The sequence below is a fragment of the Geotrypetes seraphini genome, chromosome 9 (genome assembly GCF_902459505.1).
Source record: "Geotrypetes seraphini chromosome 9, aGeoSer1.1, whole genome shotgun sequence".
Lineage (NCBI taxonomy): Eukaryota > Metazoa > Chordata > Amphibia > Gymnophiona > Dermophiidae > Geotrypetes > Geotrypetes seraphini.
The window spans coordinates 1297255-1316710 of NC_047092.1; the positions used below are offsets into that span (position 1 = coordinate 1297255).

General features: G+C 42.2%; 1 protein-coding gene across 3 annotated transcripts in view; it reads right to left on the minus strand.

The window, feature by feature from the left end:
* CACNA2D1 (calcium voltage-gated channel auxiliary subunit alpha2delta 1) overlaps positions 1–19456 on the minus strand; it is a 520381-nt gene that overhangs the window by 438247 nt on the left and 62678 nt on the right. For all 3 annotated transcript variants that reach the window (XM_033958928.1, XM_033958927.1, XM_033958929.1), the window contains exon 2: positions 4347–4428. In XM_033958928.1, the coding sequence (XP_033814819.1) occupies positions 4347–4428 (82 nt within the window). The remainder of the gene's footprint in view (positions 1–4346; positions 4429–19456) is intronic.

Here is a 19456-nt window from a genome sequence, read left to right on the forward strand (position 1 = left end):
CTCTCTCTGCGCTCCTCGAGCGAGTATAGCTGTAATTTGTCAAGCCGTTTTTCGTATGGTAGATCCTTGAGTCCCGAGACCATCCGGGTGGCCATTCTTTGCACCGACTCCAGTCTCAGCACATCCTTGCGATAATGCAGCCTCCAGAATTGCACACAGTATTCCAGGTGGGGCCTCACCTTTCCTGAGGCACTCTGCGAGGGCAATTGCAGGAAGGCTTTTTGTGCATAAGATTCGCTTACGTGTGACAAGAATGCGTGTACTTGGGGTGGACATCGATAGTGTGGAGAGACAAACCATTGGCTCCGTTTCGACTAGATAGCTGCAGTTTGGAGCTTCTCTAGTAGCACGTAGGCATGTGGGTTTCGCTTTGGAGCAACATGGACATGGCAGGATCCCGATTTATAAATCTGGATGGTTTTGTCTGTTCAACTATTATTCCTCCGATTCACTCTACTGATAGACCTCTAACGCAGGTGGGCATACGAAATAAGGCCCGTGTTGGGTCCACCAATAAAACTGAAGATTGACTGCCCAGAACTTGATGGCCCTTTGGGCTTTTTTTTTGTTTCCTGCTCCAAGTAATTAACAACAGAAACCACAAATCCAACGTTAAGTACCTGCAGTTTTTATGATGCAGAACATGAAAATAATCAAAGTTGTGGAAAAAATTTCATAGTCCCTTTCTACTGACCCAAAAGGACACAAAGCTTTCAAAAACAAAAGTTGCCTAAATTTACTCCTGCAAATTTTTGTAACCTGTTTTTGGTACATTCAGACATTCTTTGTACCTGTCCCTGGAGAGTTCACAAAATGAGTTTGTACCAGAGGTAATGGAGGGATAGGTAACTTGCCCCAAATCACACTCCCCTGTTCTAACCATTGTGCTGTTCCTTCACCCCAAAACTTAGAGGTAGATGAAAAATCACATCCCAACATGGCCACGTTTCACACCCAACAAAGGAATGCCTGAGGGGTCAGTTACCGATGGTCAGTGGGACTAGTACACACACCACCACCACAACCTGAACTGTCCTGGGATACTTTTTTGATTTTCGTTGCCATTTCAGGACCCCCCTCTTCTTATCTCTAACCCCCTTTTCATGATGTGGACAGAGGAAAGTGAGATGGGATTGGAGTGAGAGCGATTCTGGCCACAGAGGAGGATTTATTTGGAAGGACTTTATAAGAGAGATGTTGTGCATGAATAGCAAAGGAGGGGGCACTGACATGAATGGGGAGGGGGATTTCTTTTTCTGTCTAATGTGCTTCTTAGCCAATCCTGTAGAATCTTGGCATGTCTCATTTCGATTATCAATAGTGAAGTACAGATTTGTAAAATAAAGTCCCACCATGCCACGATATGCCATATGGTAATAGGTCTGTTTTGATTCCAGAGGTCTGATTTTGGCAAACACAAGAAAAAGAACTATTTAATAAATTTCACTATTTAGAATGTTCAAAGATCTCATATGTAACACAAATAATGACTGAAGCCGCGGAATTCCCTGTGGTCAGGTTCATCCTTCTCGCCTGAGGCCTGTTGACATTGCTTTGGGCTATTTCTTTAAGGCATGCCATTAGCTGCCAAGATAAATAGCCCATCCATCAGGGTGTATTGATTATTTGGTCAATGATTATTCTAGAACACCAGTCATGACAAGACTGCCCAGGAGACTCTGGCTAGACTGCTAGAGCTAAGTCTGAGCTAAATGTGCTGCAAGGTTTCTCTCCTTGTTTAGAACATATGGAGCTCTTACACTCTGAAGAGGAGGGTCTGACTGCCTGATCCCCCAAACATCCCCCAAGGCATACTATTCCCCCTAATCCCTGGTATTACTAGGATCACTGGATTCAACTGGGTGCCAGACCATGCCCACTCCTTCGGCTCTGAGTCAAAAAAGGCTGCCACAGTCCCTTAACAGTAAAGTTCACAGCATTACTGCTAAGGACCAGTTTCTGTTGCTCTTATTTGGCAGCCTGACCTCTACTGGTAACAGATTACTACTACAGCTCAGGCAGTCTTCAGTATGATGAGGGATTTTGCGTGAGTTCCAAGGGTATTCACTTTTTACAAATTCAAGACTGGGATTCTCTGTGTGGCAGAGATTGATACTTGAGGAATACATGTTATAAAATTAGACCCGGATTCTAGTAATGGCATCCCAAAGTTAGGTGGCGGTAGGTATCCAACCGCCATCTAACTAACTGATCGAAATGCACTCTTTTTATAGATCGATGTAGCGAATATCGCCTAAACTGAAGGCGCCATTCATGTGCCTACAGAAGCATCTAGGCACGCCTAAGGATGCCAGAGGCCGGTGTGGGTGTGATTTACGCCAGAAGTGGACTTAGGCATCCTCAGACAACCCTAGGTGCTTCCATAGGTGCAAGACAGGTGCCTTAAATTGAGTTAAATTGACAGAATGTGCAGATTTGAGGGGGGCAAAATTGAGTCTCTGGTGACAGGTTTTGATTTAGCTGGTTGACGTGGATTTTCTGGCTTCACCACATACATTTACCCACATAGCTCTGGTTGCACAGATGCAGTCCAAAGCCTTATTCAGCTAGATTTAAGGTAATCTTCAGATGTGGAGCAAAATGAGCATGTTTGATTTGGGGGGAGTTTTGGGATGGGGAGGGGGTGGAGCAGGATTTAGATATTTATTACACTTTGATCTCCTGAGTAAATTTGATCACGTCTCACCGCTCCTATCCAAGCTTCATTGGCTTCCAATAATTTCCAGAGTCCACTTCAAATGCATCTGCCTAACTTTCAAGATCCTCCATGGCATCCTTCCTCCATTTATTCCAATTTCTTGGAACTCCTCAAATCTTAATACCACCAGACCTACCCAAAAATTGAAACTATCCTTCCCCTCATTAAAAGGCATTTCCCATCCAGGAAAGCTGGGGACTTCCCTCCCTTCCAATTCACCGAGCTCTGGAACAACCTTACCTCCCCTCTTCGGAACCTGAGTTCTCTCCAACTTTTCCGTAAACATCTGAAAACCTGGCTTTTCTCAAAAATGTAACACTCCCTCCTCCTCTGATATCCTAGTCTTCTAAACTTTCTTCTTTCCTCCGATCTTCATCCTTTCCTTGGAGTTCCTTTCTCATCCCAATTCCTGTAAACCGTGCTGAGCTCCACGACTATGGAGATGGTGCGGTATACAAACCTAAGGTTTAGTTTAGTTTAGTTTATTATAAAGCTTCCAGCCCTTCAACTTGCTTCCTGACAGCACTGGCTTTCAGGGCTCCTAGGGAAAAGTTACCCTACTTTTGGAGGAATGTTCTTCAGGTTGACTGAAGAACTGCTTTGTAAGAGGGATCTTCAAAAATTTCCGCACTTTTATTTTTTTAAACCCTACGTATTAAATATTTCAACAGCAAATTACATCACTTTTCCAGAGGTGAGCTAGCTTGCCCGATTAGTCACGTGACATTCTATGACACGCCCTCTTACCACTTCTCCCGCCCCAACCATTTCCTGCGAAAATATGAAAGTGAGGAAAGTTTTTGAAGAACCCTCGTATATATGTTTGCATGATGGCTGTTAAAAAAGTACTGAGCCACATTGGGTAGCAATGTTCTTGTGTTAAACTGTGCTATTGATTGATAACTTATGCTATTGCCATCATGAACATACTGTAGTAAATAGACCCCTTAAATTGCATGCCTACTGGAGAAGGGACCTACCAAGTGAACCAGATTATAACTCACCTTGAGCTCAGATCTGGCACGGTAATTAAGTCTAAAATGCAAGTTACTGAAGCCATGCGAAAAGGGAATTAAGCAGAACACAGCCCCAACTGTAATACCCTTGTACACTAGCTGAAATCAATCACGTCTATGAAACTTTGCCTCTCCCACTCAATCTTCTGGGAAGTACATTGTATGTTGCTATTAATACAACCAGAGAATGAGTCACTCACTCTTCTGTTTGCTGGAATATAATCTCTTATATCCACAGTACAGCTGAGGATACACATCTCCAAAAGGTCCTTCTTCATTTCAGGCCAGAGGTCCACATTGCAACTGCCTCTGAACCTGTCTAGGCCTTGTTCTCCAAATACAAAGGACAGCTGGGCCGTTCTGGTGACATCTCAACCTGCACCGCACCAACTTAGACACAGAGTAGCTGAATAAATATTAGCTTTCAAAATCAGCAAATATTGAACCAGAAAAGGAAATCAATTTTGTTGGCTGTTTCCATGCTGTCACTCTAGAGTGAATATTAAAGTACCATTTCTCATTTCTAGAGATTTCCTACCAACTAGCATGAACTGCGCAAATTGAAAGTGAATGTGGTTTTCCAAAGAATGGCGACTGAGATTGCTACTCACATCTGCTAGCTGGTTCACACCGCTCGCTGTTCTTGCCAGAGTTACCAGGTCATGTTGCATCTTATCCACCCAAGACTTTATGCTACAAAAAGAGGAAGGAAAGAAAGTGAGAATGAAAGCTGTCCCATCAGATCAGTGACGCTGAACAAGGACAATTACACACACAAATACAGTCGGGCAGCTTATCTTTCTGGACACCTCAGACAAAACGTTTCTCTTATTTCCAGAATTGCTATTTGAAGGAACTGAGTTTACACTGATCATAGTTGAGGAAATGGTTATTTATCCATCCTGCCTGCAGATCTTAACAATTTGCCTTCTTTTACCCTCAGGAAAATATATATATAGATATAGATAGATAGATAGATAGATAGACAGACGCCTCAGATTCTATATATGGCACTCAAAATTATGTACACATTTTGAGTAATGAGTCAATCAGTGCTACACATCAATTATTGGTGTTATAGGGCAACATGTTGTATTTACACATACATCTCACTAAGCACTAAGCGCATTTTTCACTATGCAAATGAAAAGGAAGTGTGGCCATGTGAGAAGCATTGTTGGGTCTGGGGCGTTCACTACAGATGCATGCACTGTTATAGCACCGCACCCATCTCAGAACGCCACGTACAGAATCTAGTCCATGCTTTGCATTTTCAAAACTACTTGTTATTTTTCACAGTATTTGCAGCCTAAAATCTCCATGGGTACATTTTCTTTTGGCAGTTGGCAGAGGGAAAGCGCTCATGGAAGTTCTCTTTGAGAACTGACGCAAAGCCCTTGAATAGAAGTATCCATGTACTTTGCATCACGGCTCACAGTGGGGCCCATGCAGGAAGCCTCACTCTGCCACAAAATTAGTGCTAAAGAAATATCGCAGCACGCTAATCAATGATCATGCAAATTAGGGCCACGTTAAACTCTCAGGACTTATCCACAGCTCATTGCTAAATGTCATGATGATTGGCTCAGGCACCGACAAGCATGCCACGATCTTTATATTGTTCTCTGACCCAATGCCCTAACACTTCCCCCCAACTCAACACCTATTCCCAGTCTCCCTAAAAAAAACTGGTGTCTTTGAACCCCAACTCCTTTCCTGCCCCAACCCTTGAAAAAATTATCTGATGGGTCCCTTTCTCCCTCCACTTAAAAAGAAATACCTGCTAATCTAATGGGACTCCCAACCTTGCCTGCCACCTTTTGCCTAGGCTCCCCGGGCCCAGTACCTTAAATGATGCAAGGGTGATGTCCCACTCATTCCTGCCTCCAGTGGCATCATAGCAAAATAGCAGTACGATACCACAAGTGGTATATTTTGGGATGCACTGGGAGGGGTTAAGCTGCCATGTAAACTAAACTACTTATATTTAAACTACTGTTCTTAATTTGCTGTATAGTCCCTATATTTACACTGCTGCACAGTCTCGTATGTCCAAGTATTTAAATCTACTGTATAATCTTGTATGTCCAATTCACTCCATTGTGAATGTTTACTTGTAAACCGTTCTGAGCTACTGGGAGGACGGGATAAAAATCTAAATAAATAAATAAATGTAAGATGATTTCTTCCTCAAATGGCAACATGAACTGATGAGACTAGGCAAAGCGATGCTTGGTGAGTAGGATGGTCCCACTAGACTACTAATGCTTTTTTGTGAAGTGGGTGGAGGATTGAACCAGTAGACTATCAGGCAGATTTTTAATATCCAGGAAAGGGGGGACAGGTTAAGGAGCTGAAACAGGTTAAACCTGAGAGGATCTCTAGACGTTAATTAGGCCGTATTTAGGGTTGGAGCAAAATGAGCAGACACAGTTTTACTTGTTGCAGGTTTCTGGGTCTCGCTGCTTCTCGTCAGGTAGAAACCATTTTAGTCATCTTGCTGTGGCTTTCTTCAGGATATGCTGTCAGGTCTACAGTTTGTCTTTGTAAATAGTGGGTTCACTGATCTGATTGGGAACAGGGCAGTCCACTAATTTGAATTTTGGTGGAAAAGTGGGTTGGTCAGAAATTTGAATTTTAGTGGGAAAGTGAACCCATTATTTACAAGGACAAACTGCACACCTCAAAGCATACCCTGAAGAAAGCCAAAGCATGATGGCTGAAACGTCAGTTTCTACCGTATAGGCACAGCGAGACCTGGAAACCTGCAACAAGCACAATGCCAGCTGCGGAAACCCTGAGAGAACATGTAACCAGCTTCGCGGGGAGAACATCTTTAAACTCACCAGAGACTTTTCCATTCTATGAAAAAAGAGACTAAGTGACTTTTCCGCCAAAATTCAAATTGGTGGACTGCCCACACTCACACTGAGTCTATACATTTCAAATTCTTTCTGATATCTTTCTATATCCATTTGAGAAACTCTCTTGCCAGCAATTTTCGTTGGACTGAATGGGCCCCGTATAATGCCATCTCCCTCAAGGTAGTGGGGATCAGAGAGAGAGCGAGAGCCCTTTGGTGCTCCAGTAAACAAACACATTCCAGACCTATAGAGAAAACCTATTGTAGTAATAGAAATTGAGAAACACATTTTCCAAGGCTGACATGTACAAATGCTTTTCTCTTCTTTTGTCCTTGATGCTTTTGAAACTTAGACCGTCCTTCTAAGGACAATTTAGATTCAGGAAAGGTTTCTACCTTCAGTTCCCCCTCCCTTTGTTCTTTCCCTTGAATATTTTCTTTCTTTCTATCAATTGTAGTTCCAACCCTTCTTCCCTTTTGTTCCGGTTTGTCAATGTCTTTATAAATTGTCATTTCCCTTGGTTTGTCTTTGTTCATATTGTATTTTAATCGGCGCATTGTTTTGGCGTTTTTTGTACACCGCCTAGAAGGCTTGATTAGGTGGTATAAGAAATTTTAAATAAACTTGAACTTTCTCAATAACAGACTATGGACTTTTCCTCCAGGAAATTGTCCAAATACCAGGAGCTACATGCAAGGGAGTGCTGAAATGTTCTCAGCCCAACCAAGAAGAGAATGACGTATATGGTTCAATCCATGATCTGAAACAATGTCAAAACATAGAATTACGTTTCTGCAAATTGGCCCTTAACCAAAAGATAACACTCTTCAGCTACAGTGGCAAAATAATGGTCAGAATTTAGGAAGTTGCTTGGTTGGGCTGAGAACTTTTCAGCATCCCGTCAGGTACAAGTGGATTGATTTTTCACTCCGTCAAAAATGACAAAGACTGAAAGGAAATACTTTTTCACTCGGAGAATAGTTAAGCTCTGGAATGCGTTGCCAGAGGTTGTGATAAGAGCGGATAGTATAGTACGGCTTTGTAAAGGAGGGATTTAGTTATCGGAGTTTAAAGATTTGGAATAGTTTATCAATTCAAATGAGAACATCCAGATCCTATAACATTTATTTGATAAATAGGGTGAAGAGATTGTGTAATTAAGTGGCGTTTTAAAAAAAATGTTATTCTTTCTGAATTTTGAAGTTTATTTATTACAATCTGTGCAGAATCTAATCTTCTATTTTTGCGTCATACATAACTACCGTAAGCAGGCTCAAGGCGACTTACAGAGAAGTGAGAGAAAGTGGAGAGAGGCAGGGAGAGAAGGGGGGGAAGAGACATGGGGGAACATTTGGGCAAGGGAAGATCTGAGATGGTCAAATGTCAAAGAGGTAGGTTTTCAGTTTTTTTCCAGAACGTGGTATAGTTGGGTTCTGTTCTGGTGAAAAATTTGCTTGTATTGGAGATTCTTTGTTGAAGGAAGGTTTAGTAGGATCTTGTTAAGGGTTCTGTGGGACATAGACCATGCCTTTAAGAAGAGCTGGATGAGTGGAGCTGCTGAGTTTCCGTGTATTATGGAGAAAACATGGAATAAAGAATAATCTTAGCATAGCTTAACAAAACAACTTCTTCCATCCCTGCAGAAATCCCATGGTAATCTCGTCCATACCCACAGGTTCTACAGGATTCCCACAATCCCCATTCCCATGCAGCTCTCAAGTCCACATATGGTCTACAGCAGTGGTCTCAAACTCGCGGCCCACCAGGTACTATTTTGTGGCCCTTGCTATGTTAACATTGTTCTGGAATGTTACATTACATTAAGGATTTCTATTCCGCCATTACCTTGCGGTTCAAGGCGGATTACAAAAGAGTTAAAGAGGGTGTTTTACAAAAAGATTTATGGTCCTTTTTGGGGAAAAACGAGTAGAGCAGGTTGTCCGCCTTACTGCTGTAACCTCACACAAGCGTTTTCTTGCGTCTTGGGATCTAGCTAGGTACTTGGGACCTGGGTTGGCCACTGTTGGAAACAGGATCCTGGACTTCATAGACCTTCGGTCTGCCCCAGTACGGCAATTCCTATGTTCTTATGTGAGCCAAGTCTAGGACAATCAAGCCATTGTGACATCACTGGTGAGGTTGGCTCTTAGGCATTGGTGGAATGCGGCATTATGACATCACAATCTCAGCTCTGGAATGTTGCTACTCTTTGGGATTCTGTCCGGTACTTGGGACCTGGGTTGGCCACTGTTGGAGGGCTTGATGGGCCTTCGGTCTGTCCCAGTAAGGCAGCTCTTATGTTCTCTTTCTCACTGCTATATATTTCAATGACTTTTTCTGTTCTCTGTTACAATATAAAATTTAAACTTTAAAAAACAGCTTGAAACAATAGCTCCTAGGTATAGAGCATTGCAGTAATTTCTGGCTAGTGCTAAAGAGCGTAATGTTTATCAGAAAACCATGACAAGTTGGTACCATTCATCAGACACAGCAGCACAAGATCTTTTAGCAAAATCACAAGCTGGGGTTGATCAGGGTCACACTGTAACAAGAACGGACAAAGGCTCGCTAAGCAAAGACATCCATCTCTAAGCAGCCTTACACAGCGCCAGCCTTGGCTGCTTCTTTTGTTCCCTTTTTAAGCAAGTGGAATGGCTTAAGGGTCAGACGTCCACAACACTTGTCAAAGCCTTCCATATGCCTTAAAAAAAATACTATTTAGAGACCTTTCCCCATCCTCTGAACTCCCATCCCATCGTGACATGCCTCTGATTAAGCAGCAGCGCAGACAGTATAATTGGACAGATGTCGGAGTCATTAAAAGGAATGACCCGTTCTCCTATCAAATCAGAGCCTAGGAGAGGACTCTATTTGAAATGGGGAAATGTAATTGCCCAGTGGGCCCCAAGAGACATGTACAAACAGATGAAGACATCGCACACGCCTGTAAGTGATCTGGGCCCTGACAAACTTCCCATCACTCACCCATCCATCTTTGCTTAGTGAGGGAGAACGGCAACTGGGGTCCTGCACTGCTGAGGTTTAATAAAAAGGCGTGGATAGCTTTTAAATGGAGCTTGCCAGAGCTGCAGCCTTCCCTGACAACTTGATTAAAGGTTCATATACAGCAGAGGCTTTTAAGAGGCAGCTGGTTAAAAGACAGAGTGAGTACTGGCTGGTATCCCTTGGAAATTTTCTGAGAATTGTTTGCATCCTCAGGACATGATTCCTGGCCATTGAATGACAAGGCTGGAATAAATCAGGGTCTTCAGGAAGACACAAGTCCCAAGAGGCTACAGGACACAATTCAGTCTGTTCTCTTCCCTGGTTATAGCTCTGCTTGGCTGGTGGTCCTTAAATTCTGCTCCAGAATGCACTGTTAGGATCATGACCACAAGTGGATCACAGTGACCATGGTACCCTATCCTAAGCCCCCCTCCCCTTGTTAACCTCCTCAGACCCATCACTATATCAGTCCTGGCTACACCAGTACATTGTCAGTATCATAGAAACCATTTGTGAACCTTTATTCTCTTCATTTAAGCTACAAGGACATGCATCTACTATAATGTACTGTGAATGTGCTTTTGTAACCCGTTCTGAGCTCACAGGAGGACGGGATAGAAATCAAAATCAATGAATAAATAAATTGGTGTATAATGACCCCCTCAATTTTTTTATTTTTTTTTTAAAAAGAGGTTGGTTTGAAGCTCACAATATCAGTATAGATCAGCGGTCTCAAACTTGTGGCCCACGGGCTGCATGCGGCCCGCCAGGTACTATTTTGAGGCCCTCGGTCTCTACACAATTGTCCACTCCACAAGTGTCCGGCGGTTGCTGTAATCTCATACAAGGGCTTTCCTGCATCTGAATGCGATTGTGAGGTGGAGTCCAATCACATGCAGGCGCAGGAAAATGCTTGCGTGAGGTTACAACAGTGGGGCGGGAAACATTCCAGAACGTGCAGCTTGGAGCAATGGTTGGAAGCAATGCAGCTAGTGCGTGTGTCCGGTGCTGGAGGAGGTGAGAACTGTTGATACTTTTCACTTTCTGTGTATAGCTGAAATTATCTTTCCTTAATTGCTTCTGATAATCCACATTTTGAATTTGTAGGTACTTGGAGGGCCGCAGAAAAAAATCCATAGAATCTAATGGACACATTAGCATTTAGAGCACGCTAAATTTGGCTAGCGTGCCTTAGTATAAGACCCCTAACTATTTTTTCTGCGGCCTTCCAAATACCTACAAATCCAAAATGTGGCCCTGCAAAGGGTTTCAGCAAATGGACATTTTCCTCATGTACAAGCTACATCGTTTTGGAAGATATGATATTCTCAGTCATGTTGGAGTAGACGCCGTGAAGCCACTTCCTGCTCTGTATATGGTGCTGACAAGTGCAGAGAGCATGCCACTGGGGCCTGGGAAATGCACAGTCCTGCTCCCATGACAGCCCACTGCAGTTATTGAGTTTGAAAGCAGATCCAAGTTTTCTAATCCTGTCTGGGTTTCAAATTTCCTATAAGGTGGCTAAAATGAAAGTGATGGAAAGGACTTGAAATGTGAAATTGTGTCAGACGCTTTCAGACAAGAAGAATCAATAATTCTACTTCACTCATGCAGGAATGGATGGGTGCCAGCCCTCAGGGTTGCCCATTTAATGAACTGGTTGTCACCTACAGAAAAATCTTGTACAGATGGCAACGTCTATGTTTCTCGCTAATGCTGCAGAAATAGATCAACTGGGGAGCTTGAGCATTTTGCACAGCTCAGGAAAGATTTCTTGAACAGTATTTTAGGCAAATCAGTTAATAGGATGGTTTAATAGTTCACGCATTTGAGCAGTGTTGTGTGGTTTTCATCACTTTTCTCATATGAGCCACAAAGTACTGTATTTGATGAGATACAAGGAATGATTTCCAACCCTGCACAGAGGCAGACCTAACCACTTTATATTAGTGTACATTTGAGATTTGGTACTGAAGACCTATTTCATGCACATTCATTGTGTCTATCTCCCCCTCCCCCCAAAAAACAAACAAACCCCAGAATGTTCCAGCAGGGCAGGTTTGGAAATACCAGTCAGAAATCTTAAGGTCTGAGTAAAGGGCAGTTTACATGCAATGAAAAACACACAGAGCTGGGTGTTTAGGATCCAGAATCCAAGGGAGTATTACGTGAGTCACCGTAGAAAGGGGAAGGAGCCAGATGATATGCAGTGAGAGGTTCAGTTCCACTAAACTACAGAAAGAGGACCTCAAGGTAGTTGAGCAGTGAAAAAAGAGGTGCATATGGCAAAGCATTGGTGCTGCCGTCTGGAGCTGCATTCAGTCCCTCAAAGTGTGTGCTGGCAATACAGCTATACCACTGAAAATTGACTCCATGCCAAGCAAAACGCCCAGTGATCATCATTTGACCTGGGCCTTGAAAGTAGAGAATGACACGGGGAAAAAATCTGTCCCTGTCTCCGTGAGCTCAGTCCCATCTTCACAAAGTGTTTGGAGCTCTGGTATTAACTTTTAAACCTAGATACCAAGATAAGAAAAGTTTTGGATTGGCATTTCCTTCAAATAGGTTCATACCATGGAATAGCTGATGAACAGAGAAGCATCAGCTGGAAATACTTTCTTTAACAGAAGACACTATCAGGTAGATATTCAGAGCAATTTAACCAGCTAGAAACAGCTCCTGGCCACTTAATTCTCCTTTTCGGGGCTAACCATTTATTTTCAGCTGTACTTAACCAGTTACTGCTGCTGAAATTAACCATTTAGTGCTCAAATGAGCTTAAGAAAGGGTTGGACAAGTTCCTGGAAGAAAAGCCATAGTTTACTATTGAGATAGACATGGGACTGTTGCTTTTGGATTCCAGAATCTTGTTATTCTTTGGGATCCTGTCTGTAATGTTGCTACTATTTGGGTTTCTGCCAGGTATTTGTGACCTGGATTGGCCACTGTGAAAACAGGAAAGTGGGCTAGATGGGCCACTGGTCTGACCCAATATGGCTATACTTATGTTCCTATAAACTGAAAACCAGCTATTTTATTTTGAAAAATTTCTATACCGTTTAAAACTAAACAGTTTACATAATTTTCATACCTAAATTTAAAACAAAAACCTGATAAAATCAACATACAATCAATCCTCAGTAATCATGTCTACAAAATTCTACCATAAAGCTTGCATTGTAAAAATCATGAATGATTCGTCAACTCTCCAAAGAGGAAAATTATTGGCTAGAGAAAGGCGTCTTAAGTCGTTTTCTAAACATGACCCACCAAGGAGTTCCATATCTTAACTCCAACAAAAAGTCATTTTACCCGTCTCAGTCGTCTTCAGTAAAGCTAGATTCTCAGAGGGCAATGATCTTTTTGGTGTATAGCTAACTATATTATTTTTAAACAATTCTGGAATGTTTCCATACAAGAACTGATGACAAATCATTACCACTTTATACTGTACTCTGAAGACGACTGGTAGCCAATGCAATTTTGGAGATGTGGCAAAATGTGATTCTATTTAGACCATCCCATTATCAATCTTGCTGCTGCGTTTTGTATAACCTGCAATGCTCTACATCCGTGTTTTTCAACCTTTTTACACCCGTGGACCGGCAGAAATAAAATAATTATTTTGTGGACCGGCAAATTACTAAGACTAAAATTTAAAAACCCCTTTCTACCCCATCTCCGCGAGCTCAGTCCCCGCAAATCATCTGATCCCATCCACACAAGCCTCAGTTATGATTTTATATTGAATGTATTTTATTAAAGTATAAAAAGAAACAATATTTTGTACAATTGTCATTTTATAAATACAAATAATACAGAGCAAGGATCAACAAAACCCCTGTCTCCCCTTCCTTTAACATATATCCCCTCTACTATCAAGAAAACTGAACAAGCCAAATTATTACAGAATGCTACACAGAATGACACATGACAGGAATAGTTTTAGGGGAGTGCAATTAGGGCAACTGCCCCCTGGTAAGAGAGCGCCTTAAGCCACCTGGAAGCTAAAGAAGCACTGCCTGGGCTTTGCAGTCCCCAGTTATGTCTAACACCAGCTCTAGCAGGATATATATTTCAAATCTGATATATTCTAATCACAAAATAGAAATAACATTATTTTTTTTTCTACCTTTTGTCGTCTCTGGTTTCTGCTTTCATCTTCTTTTCACTCTCTTCCTTCCAGTGTCTGCCCTCTCTGTCTCTTCAATCCAGCATCTGCCCCTTCCATCCACTGTCTGCCCTCTCCCCCTTCCATCCAGCCTGTGTCCCCTCTCTCCTTTTTACATGATTCATTTCAGCTTCACTGCTCCCTTCATTTTTATCTCTCTTATACCAGATCTAGCATCGTTGCCCTCTCTGCTTATTTCTCTGCTGACCCCTTCCCATCATCAATCTCTCTACTTTCTCATGCCTGTCTCTCCCCTTCCCCTCCTCTAATCTCCCTACCAGCTGTTTCCTTCCTTTTTTCCTTCTTCCTTCCCTCCTCCTCCTGTCCAGCAGTAACTCTCTTCCCTTCTTCCCCTCCCAGCAGCATCTTTCCTTCTCCCTCTCCTGGTCTAGTAGCAGCTGTCCCTTTTTTCCCTTGCCCAGCAGCTTCCTAGCCTCCAATAGTAGCTTTCTCCCCTCCCAGCAGCTCTCCTTACTTGCCAGCGCAGCGATTCAGGAAGGCAGCCTCAGGTCCTTTGTTGGGTCGCACCGCCTCTGAGGAAAGAGGAAGTTGCATCATCAGAGGCAGTTGCGACTCAGCAAAAGCCCCAAGGCTGCCTTCGTGAATTGCTGCGCTGGTAAGTAAAGGAGACCTGCAGAGAGGGGAGAAAGCCACTGTCGGAGGCTCCCCATGATCTCTCTGGCCCAGCTGAAAATAACTCATCGATCTTGCCGGCCCTGTGTGGACCGGCAGGAAATTGAAGCTAGTCAATCTCGCTGGCCCTGCGCAGACTGGCAGAAATTTCCTGCGGACCGTCACCGGTCCGCGGACTGACGGTTGAAGAACAGTGTTCTACATTAGAGAATGACACGGTGACAAAATTCATCACCGTTCCCGTCCCCGGGGATAACCGCGAGAAACCATCTTCATGTCATTCTTTAAGGAGAGAGGGAAGAATCAGAGTATAATTGGGCACAACCACTGACCCGCAAGCTTTGCTCTGAAGAATGCTGGTGTAGAAGGACCGAGGTTGAAATAGACACTAGAAAATGACATGGGATTATTTCCCGCGGTTATCCGCGGGGACGGGGACGGTGATGAATTTTGTCACGTGTCATTCTCTACTCTACATCTTACTTTTGTTATTCCAAGGTACAGGGCATTGAAGTAATCGAGTCTTAACAAAACCATAGTCTGGACTACAGTACAGAAATCATATGGCGCTAACATAGGTTTTAATTGTTGTGACAAATGCATTTGTGCAAAACATACTTGTACGGTCTTGGTTACTTGCAACTTCATTGTTAGGCCAGAATCAAGCCTTTCACCTAAGATGGTCATAGACCGAAAGAACATCATCAATAACTTTCACTTCTTTAGGCCACTGATGATCCGGCTTTCCTACCAACATTATTTCAGTTTTATCTACATTTAATTTCAAACCTTGTTCTCCCATCCACTCCTTAATTTTACACAAATATATACTTAATGGTTTTTCAAAATTCTTATTCCATTCGTCTACTGGGAAAAAATAATAATATTGTCTGCATATATTCGATAGTCAATTCCTAAAGATTCAAATAGTTTCCCTATAGCAGCCATATAGATGTTAAATAATAGGGCAGAGAGCTCCGAGCCCTGTGGTACTCCAGTCCTAGCTGAATATTCTCCTGAAATCTTACATCCATTTCTCACATTCTGAGGAAGGAGTAAGCACTTGGCATGGTAAGTGCTGATAGTCAACAATTCACCGGCCAGGGTGACTGCAGAAATTAGGACCACATAAAAATAGGTCTTATTTTTATGAGGTGCTGAATTTTGCACTTAACCGGCTATGGTCCGATTTTGAATTTCGGGGGTCAACAAAATACTGAATATTAGAAACATAGAAACATGATGGTAGATAAAGGCCAAATGGCCCATCCAGTCTGCCCATCCGCAGTAATCACTATCTCCTCCTCTCCCTATTGGCTAAGGCTAAGGCTCTTAACATTTGCATCTCCTCTTCCTATAGGCTAAGGCTCTTAACATTTGCATCTCCTCTTCCTATTGGCTAAGGTTCTTTCCACCTGCATTGTGAGGTCATAGAGCTTTATGGTTATAGAAACATAGAAACATGATGGTAGATAAAGGCCAAATGGCCCATCCCATCTGCCCATCTGCAGTAACCATTTTCTCTTTCTCTCTAAGAGATCCCACATACCTATCCCAGGCCCTCTTGAAATCAGACACAGTCTTTGTCTCTGTCTCATTGTTATAAAAACGGTAATCACAGTCTTAATGTACTAGAGGCAGCATTGCTTTGTTTCCTTTTATTATTCTACATGGTTTAGACATAATTGGTTTCATTGACCAAAAGTCTGCAGAGCTACCTGACTATGAAACATGTCAAGGCTTTTTGCTCCTTTATCCATTGACTGGTGCAAAAGGCTTTTCTCTCTACTTGCCAACATGTTTACACTTGGCAAGTAGGATTGAGCATCCTCCCCTCCAACTGATGATGCAGTTTCCCTCTTTCACACCAAAGTTACAGTCCTCCACAAGAGTCTAGCCCCTACTACTGACCAGGTTTTGAAGGAACCCACTTCCATTTTTTACTGAACCTTCCATTACCTGGTAAGCATTTTAACAGGTCTCATACTCTTGCCTCCTGGAAACTATTGCTTCTATCATTAGATCCCATCTCCTCCATATAGTTCCAGTTTACTCATGTTCTCATTACCCTGGTTGTCCTCTTGATTAACAACAGTTTGCACACCGAGAAAGTTCCTTTGCTATGGAAACGAGCCATCATTCACCCAATCCTGAAGAAACCTATCTTGGACTTTTCCAAAACATCTAACTACCACCCCATCTCTAATCTCTTTTTTATTTCTAAATTGTGAAGAATGTTGTTTTCCAGCATCTCTCCCAATATTTGAGGAATAGTGTGTGTTCCACTCATGTCAGTCTGGCTTTAGACAACATCTTAGCACACAGACAACTTCCATGGCTCTCCGGAGTAATATATATTTCACCTTTGACCACAGGTTGGTTGTGTTGGTTACTTCTGCTTGAAAGACTATTGGCCATTGGTAGGTCAAGAAGAGTACTCCACTTGTTTCTTTTCATTTTTCATTGACCATCTGTTCTCTGTTTCTTTTTCAGATTTTGCTTCTTCATCCTATCCTCTTTTTCTCCATTGTTCATCAGAGTTAAATCGTAGCTCCCTTCCTGTTTAATATCTTCCTTAGTCTCCTTGCTGTGTTAATACACAACTTTGCCATGACTGCATTTTTTTTATGGGAATGACTCTTTTGTTTCAACAGGTTTTCACAAACACTTGGCTGGGGACAGACCCAATTGGACTTGTAATCTGCCGGATCTGTAGATTCTGGCTTACTCTCTCTTTCTTATTGCATGTGTTAAAACTCTTGACTGACTTTTCTTTCTGATTTCATTCGTCTTCCTTTTCTTTGTCTCTTAATTTTTTGTTTGTAAACTGCCTTGTTTGATTACCCCAAAAAGGCAGTATATGAAGCCTAATAAGGCTAAAAATAGACTCACTCCTAGTCAAGGCAGAAGCGAAAGCCTAGGCCCTCAATCTCTAGGAAGCAGGCAACAACAGAGACACAGTATGGAGGATTGTGAATCTGTGCTGACATGAACAGCATCTGTCGTGTGCACTTGTCTCCATGCCAAACAAGTTAAGAGTCCTGTTATCCTGTGCAGCGTCTGTGATTCCCATCTGCTGGTTGGGATTTGGGTCGTTTCTTCAGTAAAAATTAATTTGTCCTCTCAGGAGTTTGCCCAGTATGTTATTTGGCACTCTTCTGAATGCAGAAAAAGTGCCATCTTTACAGGTTACATAATCACACTCACTTGCCAAACATTTGTCCAAACCAGACATGTTGAAAGCATGACAGTGCAGACAGACTGTACTTCCTCTGGTTCCCCTCAAATATTTCTCTAACATGAGTGCTTTCATTTCAGCGTTATTAATTGAAAGAGCATCTGCAGTCACCATTATTTGAGAAACCTGCAATCGGCAGCGTTCAGAACCATCAGGCCGGCTCCTCCACAGAGCCTCGCTTCGGGCTCCCTCACCTGCATTCGGCAGCATTCCAGCAATCGGGGCCGGCTCCTCCATGGAGCCTCCTTCGAAACTGCCCCCTCCCCCAACCGGGCATGTGAGTCAGCTCCGCCCCTCCTGATCGGCAGGAGCACTGAAACTGACATAAACTAGACATAATTACCTTCTCTCAAAAAGATACCCTAGACTCAAAAATACAATACCATACAGGGGCTTGTGAAAAATGCATCTGGTCAGACCACTATATTGGTAAATTCGCCCTATGCTGGCAAAAACAGCAATCACAACTGAAACACAAAAGCAAAAATACAAAAATGATAACCAGTCGTGGTATTATAAACCCTACTGAATTCTGGACTCACTACGAGCTACTTCCCACAGCCGACGAAATATAGGATTTCCCAACAAAATGGGGAAAGTTCAGTAAGGAACTTTTAGACCAAATAGCCCCTTACAAAACATACAGAAAGAAAGATAGAGCCCCAAATGAATGGTTTGACTCAGAACTAACAAACAAGCAGGAACTAAGAAAATTGGAGAGGATCTGGAAAAAAACAAACAAAGAAATAGACAAGATAAACTGGAAACAAAAAATGAAAAACGCACAAAGCACTACGCACAGAAAATAGGCACAACAAAAATAAACAGTAAAGATCTGTTCAAACTACTAAAAACGTTAACAGACACAACTCGAATCCTGAAAAAGGACAATGAGAGCACTCCATCTATCCAAACCCTAGCCAACTTCTTTAAAAATAAAATCACAGACCTAAGAGCAACTATACCTACACCCAAAACCAATACTCTTCACTACTTTGAACCCCACGATCAGGAATCCAGAGTAGACCTGATCTGGGACCACTTTGAATTCTCAAGCTGGCACCAATTCCTAAATTTATTCAATAATTACACCAAATCAAACTGCCTACTTGATGAATGCCCCCCTAAAATCATGACAGTTGCCTCACCAGACTTCAAAATGGAACTATTCACTTGGCTAACAACTACCCAAACAAACAGAACATTAAACATTCACTATTCTATTACCCACCATCCAAAAATGTCAAACGAAAAAAACTCTATGACAACTTAATAGCCTCCAAAGCAGCTAAGTTGGACAAACAACTCACCACTCTGTTATCTTCATCCACAGATTACAAAACCTTCAAGAAAGAAATTAAAACCATACACTTCAAAAAACACAACAATCCCAACCCAACACTCTATAAACCCTTAGTACTCTCTAATTTTTTTCTAATTACCAAACATTATCTAATACCCATAATTATCCCTTAAAATTTTATCTCATCGTTTATTCTATTACTTCAAAGTTGAAATGTAATTCTTGTTTTTAGTTTGGATGTAATCCGCCTTGAACCGCAAGGTAATGGCGGAATAGAAATCACTAATGTAATGTAATGTAATTAAACGAGGATATGGGACACATACTGATTACACCTATCCCCAAAGATCAGAAAATCTCAACAGCCCCATAGCAAGCATTCCACTATTCACAAAACTACAGGAAGGATTGGTCAACCTACAACTAGTAAACTGCCTAGACAAAGGAAAGGATATAGCACAGAAACCGTCATAGATTCCATACTAAACCACCTCTATGATCTTTTC